The sequence below is a fragment of the Podarcis gaigeae genome (genome assembly GCF_964106915.1).
Source record: "Podarcis gaigeae genome assembly, chromosome: 8".
NCBI lineage: Eukaryota > Metazoa > Chordata > Lepidosauria > Squamata > Lacertidae > Podarcis > Podarcis gaigeae.
This window is the reverse complement of record NC_139684.1, coordinates 87,501,458-87,516,245: the sequence shown is the minus strand read 5'-3', so window position 1 is coordinate 87,516,245 and position 14,788 is coordinate 87,501,458. Positions and strand designations below refer to the sequence as shown.

The 14,788-nt window shown below is 51.8% G+C and overlaps 1 protein-coding gene across 4 annotated transcripts in view; it reads right to left on the bottom strand.

Moving 5' to 3' along the window:
• VASP (vasodilator stimulated phosphoprotein) overlaps positions 1-14,322 on the bottom strand; it is a 44,124-nt gene extending 29,802 nt beyond the window's left edge. The window contains exons 1-4 of one of the 4 annotated variants that reach the window (XM_083753942.1): positions 3,063-3,460; positions 2,313-2,372; positions 728-781; positions 332-406 (exon numbers count right to left, since the gene is read on the bottom strand). In XM_083753942.1, the coding sequence (XP_083610068.1) occupies positions 332-406; positions 728-781; positions 2,313-2,372; positions 3,063-3,298 (425 nt within the window). In that variant the 5' untranslated portion in view covers positions 3,299-3,460. Of the gene's footprint in view, positions 1-331; positions 407-727; positions 782-2,312; positions 2,373-3,062; positions 3,465-13,990 lie in introns of those variants that run through there. The other 3 variants (XM_083753943.1, XM_083753944.1, XM_083753945.1) reach the window with 3 other exon arrangements.
• Positions 14,323-14,788: the final 466 nt, after the last annotated feature.

The window sequence follows — 14,788 nt, the reverse complement described above, 5'->3', positions numbered from 1 at the left end:
CCTACATAGGGGGGGGGGAATGACGCCCCCCAAAAAATGATATTCCCTCCATCGTGCACTCCCGTCATTGATATATATGGGATTTTCCCCTTTCAGAAATCTTAATGTGTTGCACACAAGACTTTGCCCCTTGTGTGCCACCCCAGGATTTTTTTTCCCTGCTGCCCCCCCCCCAATTTAGGCAGAGGGTGGCAAAGTGGGGAGCAGGTGGCTCTCAACCCTTCCAATGGAGAGAGGGGGATTCCCTTATCCTGGAATTCAAAGCCCATTCCTAGAGCTCAGAATAGTATCTGTAGTGTCGCACCCCTCCCCAAAAAAAATTCAGTCGCACCTGGGTTTCTCTGCCTGTTTCACTTCGACTTTCTTGGTGGGTTCCGGGGCGGGAGATTTCTTCCCCAGCGTAATCCTGGCAAAGGGAAGCACATTCTTGGTCTCTGGGGGGGGGGGCTAGAAGCCCGGGGAGACCCCCAGGATGGGGGGGGGGTTGAGGGTGGTCCTCAGCCCCCTCCCAACCAGGCCTTTTGGGACGATGCATAAGGCGGCCACAGAAGGATGTTGCTTCCAGGCCTGCAACTGCAGGGCCAGGAGAAAAATTAAATAGCTTTGCCCCCCCCTCCAAAAATGCATCTTGCAAAGGGCAGGCATGGGGGGCAAACCAGCCCACCACTCTGCGCCCTGCCGCGGCTAACTCCCTGCCCCCCACCCTGACCCAAATACTCATCCGTACTTGAGTTGCGTCGAATGGTGTTGGTCTTTGGCCTTGGGGGGGTCGGGAGCCTTGCTGGAAACGGAGAAAGTCAAAGGTCACAGAATCGTGGCGTGGGGAGGGAACCCCAGGGGTCATCCATCCCAACCCCTGGTGGAAAACAGCCAGTGGTGGGGAAATTGCCACCTTCCGAAGCCAAGGTCTCCCAACGGAAGCCAGAAAGCCCCCAGACTCCAGGAATCAGTCTGGAAAGGAGTGGGGTGTGTGTGTTTAAAACCATTCCTAAGACTCAGAAACCAGAGGCCTTTCTACTTGGAATAATAGGAATGGAATTGCCCAGAAAAAGACTATTTTTGTATGCCACCACAGTGGCGAGACTGCCATTAGGTAAAAATTGGAAATCCCAATGGTGGAAGAATGGCAGGTGAAGATGTTGGACTTTTTGGAACTGGCCAACCTGACTGGAAGAATCTGCGACCAGAAAGAAGACTGGAAGAAATTTAAGGACTATTTAACTAAATATTGTAATATAAGTAATTAGAAGTCACTTGAAAAGTACCAAACAGGCTGAGGATTAAAATAAGGTTCAATTGTAAGTAAGTTGATTTTAGAATATTAAGGAAAGAGGAGAAGATAGTTACCGTATTTTTCGCCCTATAGGATGCACTTTTCCCCCTCCAAAAATGAAGGGGAAATGTGTGTGCGTCCTATGGGGCGAATGCAGGCTTTTGCTGAAGCTTGGAGAGCGAGAGGAGTCGGTGCGCACCAACCCCTCTCGCTCTCCAGGCTTCAGGAGAGCCCCACCGCCAGCCCCACAAGCTCGGGGGACAGCGGGGAGGCGGAACGCTGCCATCCTGCTGTCCCCCGACTTGGTTAGAAGGCTGGCTGGGGGGGGGGGGAGAGAAGCCTGTTTCCCCCTCCCCCAGCCCAGCCAGCTCCCAGAGCGATGCCAAAGCTGCGTGCAGCTTCGGCATGGCTCTGGGTCCCGTTCTGGGGGCTGGGGTCCCCTTTATTTCCCCCCCTTTCCCCCTTTATTTCCCCCCTCCCAATCTAGGTGCGTCCTATGGGCCGGTGCGTCCTATAGGGCGAAAAATATGGTAATTGTTGGAAATAATTTTAGTTGAAGAATGATATTGGAGAGCTGTTATATGCAGATACAATGAAATTCAGAAGGGAAGGATTCGAGGAAGTCAATTAACAATGTAAGATAACTTGGGTTTTTCAAGTGATAGGTGCTTAAATTTTTCTTTTCTTTTTTTTTTAGTAATGTAGTGTGTCTTGTGTGTTTTCTTTTCTTCTATGTTATATTTGTGAAAAACTTAATAAAAAAATGGGGAAAAAATAAAACAAAACCATCCCTTAAGAGTCAAGGGGGGGGGGGTAATTTTCAGGTTCCAGCCAGGGGCAGGTCCAAAACTTCCAAGATATTCTTTTTTTTGGGGGGGGGGATTGCTTCCATCCCTAGAATACACAAGAATCTCGGGTACCACTCTCAAAGGCCTCTGCAGGTTTTGTGAGATAAGGGTGGGCACCCCAGGATAAGGAAGGTTTTTTTTTGGGGGGGGGGGGGCTACATCTCCCCCACACAGACCCAATCCATCCACACCTGAGCGTTGTGCCATGCTTCTCCACTTTGGGCTTAGATGGTGGGTCAGGAGCCGGCGATCTGCCAGAGAGCAAAAAACCCCAAACCACTCAGGTCGCCTATGGCGAACGGAGGGGGAAGCAAGGCGACCAGCAGTGGTCCCCCCCCCGAAAGTGCTGGGAGCAGCCAAAAGCCACGCCTTGGGGCTAAGGGGGTAGCATGCACCTGGATCTTGTCTGTGCTCGTCCCTGGAGAGCATCAGTAAGGAGGTGAAAAGGGGGAGGGGTTCCAGAGGCTTATCCTCCCCCCCAAAAAAACTCCTTTTCTTCCTCCTCCCCCCCTTGAGCAGCCTTGTATTTGAGACGGCTGAGTCACTTCCTGAAAGGCGCGCAGCTTTTCCGGCCTTTTCCAGCTCAGGACAATTTGGGAAAGGGGGGGGGAGGGCCAGCAAGACGTAGGACTCTTTGGGGGGGGGCAAGAAACACCCCCCCAAAAAAACAGAACTGACAGAATATCAGGGCTGAGAGAAAAGGGAGGCGAGAGAAAAGGGACAGCTGGTCACGGCGGGGGGGGGGCGCAAGAGGGGGGGAGAGAAGGGGCTGCAATCCATGTTGGAGTTTCATGTTTAGCGGGGGGGGGGGGCAGGGAGAGCATGGCGGCATTTCCACAGGGCAGAATACGACCCACGCTTGCGACTCCAGCCCCCTCCCCTACACCCGGGAGGCCAGCAGAACAGAGGGCCCAATCCGGAGGGGGGGGTAGCGAAACAACCTTCCAAAGCGGCCCATGGTGTCCGGCGTGGTGCCCCCGCCACGCCCGGCCCGGGTGCAGGTCTCTCTGTCTCTCCCACCAGCCCGGAAGATGTGCCAGTCGGAACTCAGTGCTGCGTCACAATACAGCGGCACCCGGAACCTGCGACCCCCAAGAAGATTCCGGCGCTGGGGGGCCCAGAGACTCGGGGTGAGGCCAGGCGGTTGAGGCAGCTCAGGATCAGGCCATTGACCCATCTAGCCAAGCCTCCTGTTCTCACAGTGGCCAAATACCCCAAAGAACCTAGGAATATAGATAGACTGCTGCTGGAGCTGGAGGTTCCATAAGAACCCGAGGAGATGCCCACGGGAAGCATGCAATCCGGGCACGGGGAGTAGCCATTGAATATGCCAGGCCTGAGGTTTGTGGCCACCCACCCCAGCCTCCTGTGGCAGCGAGTTCCACAGGTTAACTCTTTGCAGCAGAGGCAGCAGCAATGGCATTTTACCATTGTACTGTGGAAAGTGTATTAACTTATGGTCTGTATGTGTGTTTTGAGAGCTGCACAGCCAGGGGAAAAACAATGCTGTCCAGGGTTGTAAAGACTGCGGAGAGAATAATTGGGTGCCCTCTTCCCACCTTGGATCAAATCTATGCTTCCAGGTGCCATAAGAAAGCTGCAGAGATAGCGCAGGATAGTGCACACCCCGGAAATGATCTCTTTCAGCTTCTGCCTTCCGGAAGAAGGTCCAGGCTTATAAAGACTAGGACTAGCCGTCTGAGAAACAGTTTCTATCTAAATGCAATTCTGGTTCTAAACACAGCATAAGGGGTCTCTATAGTATAGTGTATTTTATAGTACAGTGTATTTTAAACTGGGGTTTCAGAGTTTTTAGGGGGTTTTATAGTATAGTATAGTATAGTATAGTATAGTATAGTATAGTATAGTATAGTATAGTATAGTATATTTTAAAATGGGTTTTTAGGCGTTTAGGGGTTTTCAGAGTTTTTAGGGGTTTTTGAATGTTTTATGTAGTTTTTCAATTTCATTGTTCTGTATGGGACAATGACAATAAAGATATCTATCTATCTATCTATCTATCTATCTATCTATCTATCTAAAGTCCTTTCTTTGCCCTGTGGCGGGGCAACACCCTGGGCCTTAGTTTGCAGAACAAGGCGTCCTGGGGCTCACTGTTCTGGCCGGCTCATCCCTAGCGTTTGGGGCTGACGGCACTTAGTCATCTGAGGAATGAGGAAAATGGGGCTTAGCAACCCCGGCGCATGAAGCTGGCTCCAGTGCAAAATGAAGTCACCCTTCTAAACGCCGAATCTGAATCTTAACCTCCTGTGTCCCCTATGAACGGCGCAGCTGCATCAGGAAAGAACACCCCAGGATCCTGCTTCCGACAGAGGACAGCCAAGGTGCTTCTGGAAGCTCCCAAGCAGAGCACACACACAAACACACTTCTGCTACTTTTGTCCTCCGTCCCCAGTACATCAAATTTAGAGGTAGACACTCTCTGAACATGGAGGCTCCATTATCATTCAATTCAGGGTCTTTGTTCCTGGCTGATGGACCAAACCACCCCCATGAATTTATCTAATCTCTCTCTCTCACCAGAAACATTTTTACTTGGCATTGTAGGAGAGGATATTAACAGACAAGACTAGAAATTGTTTTTAGATGCAACAGCAGCAGCGAGAATATTATTGGCACAAAAATGGAAGCAAGAAGAACTGCCGACCAAAGAAGAATGGCAAATGAAATTAATGGACTATGCAGAATTAGATAAATTAACAGGAAGGGTTCGAAACCTGCGGGATCAGAGATTCTTAGAGGACTGGACTAAATATTTGAACTATTTGAACAGCAATTGTGACGAGCAGATTACGCTAGCAGGACGGCAAGAAGTTCTGTAAGGAGTGCTTTGTGAAATATTGCAAAAGGAAAAGGATTATTGAAAAGGATTATTAGTTAAGGGCAATTAAAAGTAATAGAGAAATTAAGAAATGCAGAACAAGTGATAAAGAACGGAAAATCTTCAGAGGTTGTTGATGGAAGTCTAAAATATTGTATAAGATAAGAAGTTATGTTAAATGATTGTTGGAATTTATATGTTAAAAAATCATTTCACCAAACGTTGATTTCGGAAGCTGCCTCTTTCCTTCCCACCCAAAACAATGGAGCATCTTTCTCCTGGAGATAAGTTCAAAGTATTACCATTCCCACCCAAAACAATGGAGCATCTTTCTCCTGGAGATAAGTTCAAAGTATTACCATTGCACTCATTTCAGTGGTTAAGGCTAAGCAGCCTTTAAAAAGAGGAAGGTGGCAGAAGGGATCCCAAAGGGGATCTAGTCCAACCCCCGGGCAATGCACGGTCCCCCATCCCATTTGAAACCCAACCGGACCCTGCTTAGCTTCGCAAACGTGCTAGCCGTTTTCTTGCTGCGCCACCAGGAGGAGGAACAGGTGAGGAGTCGTCAGCTGCGATTCCTGCATTGCAGCGGGTTGGGCTGGATGACCTTCGGGGCCCCTCCCAATTCTACAATTGCGTGAATTTGCCTTTTGAAAGGCTTGGTTTTAATTGGCATCTTGCTGGGTATATGTGTGAGCCCACCTGGTGCTCTCACCCACCCCCAAAAAAAGTTCTGTGCCAGCCAGGGCTGATGGGACTTGTAGTCCAGCAAGATCTGAGGGCACCAAGATTGCCTTCAAGGCATGGGTCACAACTCCCTGGGAGCCCAAGGGTTAACATCCACTGGGTCTGCTCTTCCTCTTCCCAGTCAGTCCATGTACACAGTGGAAAAGGGAAATGGGACAGGCTGCTTCCTGATCTTTAGGTAATCAGCCAGGACTCATTAAATCGCCTGCAACATCTCAGACCCACAGTCAGTACTAAGCAACTCAGTCAAGTAACTGCAAAGCTCAGGGGTCTCTCTGGACTCCTGCCTGGGTTGCCCATTTTACAGATTGGGAAAGTTAAGGCAGAAAGGGGGAAAGGCTGGATCTCAAACAAGACAGGGCAGACAGGCACACACATGTGAGCACATAGACAGAGAAAGTGGTGTTTTTGTTCCTTGTCAAAGTGAAAATATAAAAATGGATGCGGGTGGCGCTGTGACCACAGAGCCTAGGACTTGCCGATCAGAAGGTCGGCACTTCGAATCCCCGCAAGGGGGTGAGCTCCCGTTGCTTGGTCCCTGCTCCTGCCAACCTAGCAGTTCGAAAGCACATCAAAGTGCAAGTAGATAAATAGGTACCACTCCGACAGGAAGGTAAACGGTGTTTCTGTGAGCTGCTCTGGTTCGCCAGAAGCAACTTAGTCCTGCTGGCCACACGACCCGGAAGCTGTACGCCGGCTCCCTCGGCCAGTAAAGCAAGATGAGCGCTGTAAGCCCAGAGTTGTTCGTGACTGGACTTAACGGTCAGGGGTCCTTTACCTTTCTTAAGTGAAAAATGCTGCTGCCTTTTGGGTCAGAAACTTTGCAAGGTTGCTAGCCTGTTATAGTGGTTGAGCGTCCAACTAGGACCTGGGAGAGACCAAGGTTCAAATTCCATCCCCCACTTATCATAGAATTGGAAGGGACCCTGAGGGCTACTAGACTACTGCCATGTGCTCTACGTGGGGCTACCTTTGCAGGTGACCCAGAAACTACAACTAATCCAGAATGTGGCAGCTAGACTGGTAACTGGGAGCGGCCGCCGAGACCACATAACACTGGTCTTGAAAGACCTACATTGGCTCCTAGTACGTTTCGGGGCACAAGTGTTGGTGCTGACCTTGAAAACCCTAAACAGCCTCGGTCCTGTATACCTGAAGGAGCATCTCCACACCCATCGTTCTACCCGGACACTGAGATCCAGCGCCGAGGGGCTTCTGGGGGTTCCCTCACTGTGAGAAGCCAAGTTACAGGGAACCAGGCAGAGGGCCTTCTCAGTAGTGGCGCCTGCCCTGTGGAACACCCTCCCACCAGATGTCAAAGAGAAAAATAACTACCAGACTTTCAGAAGATATCTGAAGGCAGCCCTGTTTAGGGAAGCTTTTAATGTCTGATGCGTTACTGTATTTTAATATTGTGTTGGAAGCTGCCAAGAGTGCCTACAGAAGCCCAGCCAGACGGGCAGGGTATAAATAATAACAAATTATGATTATGATTATTTACTACCCAACTTCCTGTCGGCTTGGTCTACCTCACAGGGTTGTTGTGGGGGATTAAATGAGGCAGGGTTTAGCAAAAGCATCCGCCCAAGTCCTTCACATTAGACTTCAACGATTCAGTCCTTGCAGCATTCCTGCATTGCAGGGGGTTGGACTAGATGACCTTGGGGGGTACCAGTTCTACAGTTCCATGTTTCTAAGCATCTTTGTTCCCCAAAGTGGCTGGGGGAGGGTTTTCTGGGGGAGCATGCAACATAACCCCCCCTTCACTCCCAGACAGCTGGAAGCCTCTCAGCTGTTGAAAGATACCCCAAGTAGCAGACATTTGGGTGGCGGGGGGTGGAGAAAATAAAATCACCAGTTGCTGCAGCTGCTGAAACTTCTCAGGCCTCCCCCACAGCTCTAACCACTAGGCGCTGCATGAAGACGCAAATAAAACCCTGACCGGCCGCTGAAATCCGCTTCTCCTACCCACAGCTTTCAGTGCTGACGTGGTCTCCGGACGTGGAAGCGAGAAAAGCTGTGGGTTTTCAAGGGGTCGGGAAGGTGGAGGGTTGCTTCTGCATAGCTGCTAACGCAGCAACATCCCCTACTGCCATGACCCAGACCCTATAGAAAACTCAAGGGGTGGCTGAAAGCTCTGGGAGTCAGGATTCCTAGAGGGCTCTTTTGCACCTTGCAAAATGCAAAATAAAGGCTTTGCAAATGAGAGGGCCTTTTGTGGTTTTGTTAGAAGAGGGGAGAGGTGGATTCGATGAGGTCCTGGAACTGCAGAGCCGAAAGGAACCAAAGGATCCTCTAGTCTAGTCCACCCCCCCCCCCAAATGCAAGGTCATCGGTGCCAGGAAACTCTAATTGCTGGTGTGCTGCGAACAACCTCGATATTCCTCTCTGCTGAGAAAGAAATAAAATCCTCCCTCCCCTGTGCTAACCACAAGGATGGAGGTCGAGAGCCACTGATGGGAGCTGGGTTCGAATCCCCGCTCAGCTGGTTGTGTGACTTTGGTTCAGTCACAGACTCTCAGCCCAGCCTACTCCGCAGGGTCGTTGTGAGGACTAAGTGAGGAGGACACAACCTCAGAAGAAAGAGGCAGGGGAGGGGAGAATATATAAATGTAATCGTCAAAGATTTCTCAGTATATACCCGAGAGTCAACGAACTCAGATCTGAAACTGTTCCACATCACGCAACATCTCTGTGAAATCAAGCTCCTGCCCAGAAGTTTGCAAGACCGTCAGTTCAACCCCAGCAGTGAAGGGGAACGAAGTCTCAGGTCAGCTACTCTTAACACAGACCTCCCCGTTGGGCTGTTTCGGACTACAATTCCCATCAGTCCTAGCATATCAGCCAGGGATGATAGAAGCTGTAGTCCAGAACATCTGGAGACGGCACTAGGTTGCTGCACAGTCAGGGGAAAAACAACGCTGTCCAGGGTTGTAAAGACTGCGGAGAGAATAATTGGATGCACTCTTCCCACCTTGGATCAAATCTACGCTTCCAGGTGCCATAAGAAAGCTGCAGAGATAGCGCAGGATAGTGCGCACCCCGGAAATGATCTCTTTCAGCTTCTGCCTTCTGGAAGAAGGTCCAGGGTTATAAAGACTAGGACTAGCCGCCTGAGAAACCGTTTCTACCCAAATGTGATTTTGGTTTTAAATGCAATGTAAGGAGTCTCTATGGGAGTATATTGTATTTAATTATGGGGTATCAGAGTTTTTAGGGGGCTAACCAGGTTGGGATAGCAGGCTTGTTGGTTTTTGAACGTCTTGTGTAGATTTTTCAATTTTGTTGTTCTGTATGGGACAATGACAATGAAGATGATTGTATCGTAGGGGAATTCTGTGTTTAAAATTGAAAGACAGAGTTATTTAGCCTAAAGAAGGCAGACATGGGGTGGCAGAGAATGAAGTTTTAGAGCCATCAGAATTAATGAACGTGGCTGAGTTAGGTCCATCAATTTCGAAAGGTCTATTCTGAGTAAAGCTTAGAACTGGAAGGGATCCCCCAAAGGCCGTCTAGTCCAACCTGGTGTAATCATGCAGGAATCGCAGCTATAAAGAATCGAAGGGAAGTCCCGCCTCGATAACCTTTCAGAGCTGTTTGAGCGTGTTGTCAAGAGCGGAGACAGGAACAACCCAGCGGCAGACATGGCAAGCTTGGAGTTCCCCCAAAAAGAGCTTTTGACAAAGTCCTACACAGCAAAGGCTCTCGAGGGAACTTAATCATGGAATAAGGAGACAATTCTCTAGTGACTCAAAGTCGTCTCACCCTGAAAGGAGTCAACCAAGGAAATGAATGGGCGGCCGTTTCAGAACATGCAGCGCACGACTGACCTCAAATGCTGCGAGACGCAGATTTAAAAAGGGATTGGACCCATGTTTGCGGCCCACTCCGAGCCAGAGCAGCAAAGTGGAGCCTCCATCGACAGCAGCAGCCTACATGGAAAGACCGGCTGCCAGGATGTTCAAATTTCCCTTGGGGGCTACTAAAGTTAACTGAATGACCGCCACTGGAAACATGTCCGGAGGCCGGACTAGGTCATTCACTCTTGAGATAACCAGACCCACAGGTCAGAGGTCACACCCCATTTTTTAAAGAAAAGGCAGCATATAAGAGGATCTGGCTGATACTTTTGGGGTTCCTCCGGCGCTACTGATGAGGGAATCTGCACCCCACTGTCGACATAATACGGTGTTTTATGGCTTAAGTGAGGGCAGCAAGTCTCTGGCCTCAGGGCGCTTACAGTCTTAAAATTAATTTAGCCTCCTCTGTACCCTTTGAGACACCCAGAGCTCCCCATTTAAATGAGCACTCAGTGTAACCTCCCCAAATGAATGGACCTAGCTTAGCCACGTCCATCCATTTCAATGGGTATACCCCGGGGGAAGGGACGCGGGTGGTGCTGTGGGTTAAACCACAGAGCCTAGGACTTGCCGATCAGAAGGTCAGCGGTTCGAATCCCCGCGACGGGGTGAGCTCCCGTTGCTCGGTCCCTGCTCCTGCCCACCTAGCAGTTTGAAGGCACGTCAAAATGCAAGTAGATAAGTAGGTACCGCTCCAGTGGGAAGGTAAACAGCGTTTCCGTGCGCTGTGCTGGTTCGCCAGAAGCGGCTTAGTCCTGCTGGCCACATGACCCAGAAGCTGTACACCGGCTCCCTCGGCCAATAAAGCGAGATGAACGCCGCAACCCCAGAGTCGGTCACGACTGGACCTAATGGTCAGGGGTCCCTTTACCTTTACCTTACACCGGGGAAAACTTAGCCAACAACCACCACAACTCTCTTCCTTCCCATCCCAGGGCAATCTCAATGCCAGAGGGAATCCTGTCTCCAGATCGCGCAAAACACCAGACAGGACTTTTCTCCAAAACCCTCCACGGATTTCCTACTACACCAGCCATTTCCAAAATTCTGGGGGTCACGCACCACCCCCTTGGTCCCATAAACTCATCCCCAGCATTCTATAAAAAGCATTATTCAGAATAGCAGTTCGCACGGCCAACTATGGAAGAGAATAATAGAACTCAAAGCAGGGAACGGCACATTTATTCGGAACCCAAATGAAACTATTTAGTTTGATTCATCTGAACAAAGTTCTTGGGCTTGCTCCAGGGACACCAGCTTTTCAAAGTCTGATAGTCATTTGCACCTCCAGCGACAGCCCCCAACAAGGAATCCTGCCCACCCCCACTTTGGGACACCCCCCCCCCCCCGAGTACTACACACTCCCTTTCTCTGCATTTCCTCCTACTGAGACCAAGAACCATGTGAGCCCTTCAAGGCTGACTAATTCGGTGGTGATGCTGATGATGGCAGCCCAGGCAGCAATAAATCTTGTCAGCCTTTAAGGCGTCACTGCACTCCGTGTCTCTTGCAGCGAAGATGACAAACTGACCTCTTCCGGGTTGCTTAACCTGCAAAACACACCCTGCCTCCCCCACCCCCCCACCCCAACTTTCCCTTCTTATATTGTAAGGCTGCAGGCAGGGGGTGCCCTTTTTAAAGAATAAAAATAAAAAATTGCAATACAGCAACTAGAGATCGGCTTATAGATAAGGCATATCAGGGCCCTGAGCTTGATCTGAATCTACTTCCCCTACAGTTCACTTCCTTTTGCTTTCAGGGGATCGGGGCCACAGAAACAGCTTTCCGCTGGATTAAGGAGGCGAGGGGAGAATGCCATTTATAGCCCAGCTTTTTCAAGGAGCTCAAGACACAGTCCACCAACCTCCTCATTTCACCCCCACAACAACCCTGTGAAGTAGGTCAGGCTAGGAGGCAGTGAATGGACCCCCCAAGGTGACACTCAGTGGCCGAGTGGGGGTTTGAACCCTGATCTGACACGCCAGCGCCAGTGTTTCCCCAAACTGGAGTCTTCCACTGTTTTGGGACTACAACTCCTATCATCCCACTAGCTAGTTAAGATGGGAGTTGAAGTCTACTGCTCTAACCACTACACCACGCTGCCTCTTCCCTTGATTTGGAACGGCTGGTACTTTCCAACTCTGCAGTTCTAGAATTCTATAATCTGGTGACTCGGGGATGGGAGCCGGGGAGGAATCTCTGAAAACTGCCGACTCAGGATGAACCCCCGCAGGCCTACTGACCGTCAGCGCCGCCTCCTCGTCAGCCTAATTTCTGAAGGAGGGGGGCAGCTTGTCTCTCTCCCCTCCTGACCTCAGAACCCTCCCCGTTGGCCTCCGAAATTATGATACTACGTCAACGAAACGGGGGGGGAAACACTCTGCACGTGCTCAAAAGAACAACCTCGCAAGTCCCAGGACACAGAAAATGAGGTGGGAGGGCTTAAGACCTACCTGAGACTTGAGACTTAAGATTTGGGGGCAGCTAGAGTTGGACAACCTTAAATATCCTGCCTTGAAATAGGTTTACAATTCCAAACCTGCATTCACTGAAAGAGACTTGGAGGTAGGTGGGGGTCTTTGGTGTGTGTCCCCCTCAACTTGAGGAAAGGAGCGAAGGGGGCACAACGGGGGCAGGAGCAGGGCCAGGATCGCAAGGGGAAGAGAGATGGAGCTTTGGGATACCCCTTACTCCCTTGCAATACCTGAGAGGGGGGCGCAATGGTACATAAAGCCAGTCCAGTCATCTTCAGACAAGGATCCATTCAAGAGGACTGACCACTTATTGGATGTCCAGCATTGGCCAGAACCTCTAGGAACTGTCGGACCAGCACCCCAAATTCGGGAAGGGTCTTGGGCTCCGGGAAAGATCACTTTCCCTGTCCCATCAGAGGGGCGGAGCCACCCCCCTCTCAGGAATGCCCTCCTGGGAGAAAACAACTTCCTGTGTCCTTAAAGGGTGGGGGTGATTTGTTCCTTAGGTGTGGGGTTGCAAGGAACTAAGTAGCATACCCGGATCACAGAAACCAACCTTTGAGGTTCGTCCCCACTCACAGAGGTGTCGCTCCCCCCTTCGACTTGACCCCTTGCAGCCCCCACCCTAAATCCTGACCTTCAGTCCTCTATTGCAGAACTAGGAAATGCCCCCCTCCGCCCCCCAAAAAACTTAAAACTCCCAGCCCAAAGCAAAATGCATGCACAACCCCCTGGGAAAGAATTTGCATTCCTCACAACCCCCCCCCCCGCCCCACTTATGGAGGACACGAGGCAGCTGTGGGGCAAATCTATCCTTATCTCTTCCTGCTCCCCCCTTGCCCGGGGCGTGGCTCGTTTCCCTCCCCCCGGAGGAACTCCCCAACAAACTCCGCTGCCGTCCTGGAAGTCTCCCCCCTTATCTCAAGCGGGGGGGGGGGGCGAGCAATGAAGTCACACGGAAGGGCGTGGCTTCAGACATCAACTTGGGGTGCCCCCATTCAAAGATGGGCTGCGTGTGTCCACAGTCATTCCGACCGCAGGATATATATATATTTTTTTGGGGGGGGAGATTGTATCATCTCTTGCCTCTCCCAAAGTGGGGGGGGGGATGCAAATCTCTCCTATATTGGGGAACATTTTCCCACTTCCGGAAAACACGCTCAATTGGGCTTCAAAGAGAGGGCAGAAACGCCCCCCCTTTTTAAAAAAAGAAGCTTCTAACAGTTTCTATGTTTTTTGGGGGGGTTAATCTTTGCCACGTGCACCTCTCTCCCAAGCGCTTACAAAAGGAACCAGGAAAACCGCGTAATGTGGGAGGGGGGTTCCCCAAAAACAGCAACCCCCAATGTTCTAGGTTCCCCCAAAACAGCAAATCCCAATGTTCTAGGTTCCCCAAAACAGCAACCCCAATTTTCTAGGTTTCCCCAAACAGCAAACCCCAATGTTCCAGGTCCCCCAAAACTGCAAACCCCAATGTTCCAGGTCCCCCAAAACAGCAACCCCCAATGTTATAGGTTCCCCCAAAACAGCAAACCCCAATTTTCTAGGTTCCCCCAAAACTGCAAACCCCAATGTTCCAGGTCCCCCAAAACAGCAACCCCAATGTTATAGGCCCCCCCAAAACTGCAAACCCCAATGTTCCAGGTTCCCCAAAACAGCAACCCCCAATGTTCTAGCCCCCCCCCCAGAAAAAAAAATTGCGCTGGTTGCAGCCTCGACGGGAGAGCGGGGACCCGGGTGCCGCCGCGCTCCTTTCTTCGGAGCAGCCTCGGCGTGCCGCCTCCCGTTTCCCCGCTTGCTCCTTCCTCGGGGCGGAGGCCCACGGGGAACCCAGACGGCGCCCCCCCCCCCCGAAATCCCGGCTCCCGCAGCCCAGACAACAAAGGCGCCCTTCTCCCTCCCTCCCTCCCTCCGCCGCGCCCGGGCAGCAGGTAGCACCGACCGACCTCATGTCTGCGGGCTCCGTGCGCGGCGCCGCCGCTCCTCCGACTGCCGCTTCCGCTGGGCTGCCGCTCGCCCAGACCTGGCTGGGTGGGGACGGGGGTGGGGCCGCGAGGAGGCCGGGCGGGCCGGAGAGCCGGAGAGGAGGCTGCCGCCGCCGGAGCTCCAGGCTCAGGCAGCAGCACCGGGAGCCACCGGCGCCGCCGCAGCAGCGTCCGCTCCGGTCCCCATCCGCCGCCGCTCCCCGCTTTCCTTCCTCCGGCCCGCGGCTACCTCGGCCCGGCCCGCCGCCCCCGCCGGGGGGTCATGGTCCCGATCCTGCCTCGCCAGAGAAGGAGGGGAGGCGGAGAAAGGGGCACGGGCACGCGCACGCGCGCTCCCGCACCAGCCTCGCCTCCCTCGCGCGCCCTCTTTGATGTGGTTACAATGTTGCCTCCCCCGCCCCTCACTTCCTCTTTTGCTTCCCTCTCACTTTTCTCCCCCTTTGCTACATTTCATTCCGAAATTCCACTCCGCCTCCTCCCCCGCGCCGCGTTTCCACAATGCACCGCTCCGGACCCGTCTTAAAAGGGGCGCGGCGGAGGGGGCGCCTTAAAAGGGCGATCGGAGGCGCGGGGGGGGGGGGGGGAGACGGGAGCGCGCCCCCGATGGGGACTTAAATACTGTGTGTGTGTGTGTGTGTGTGTGTGTGTGTGTGTGTGTGTGTGTGTGTGTGTGTGTGTGTATATATATATATTCCAAATTTTTTTATTGGTTTTAACATTATAAACAAACAAACAAACAAACACATAAGACAAACAAAC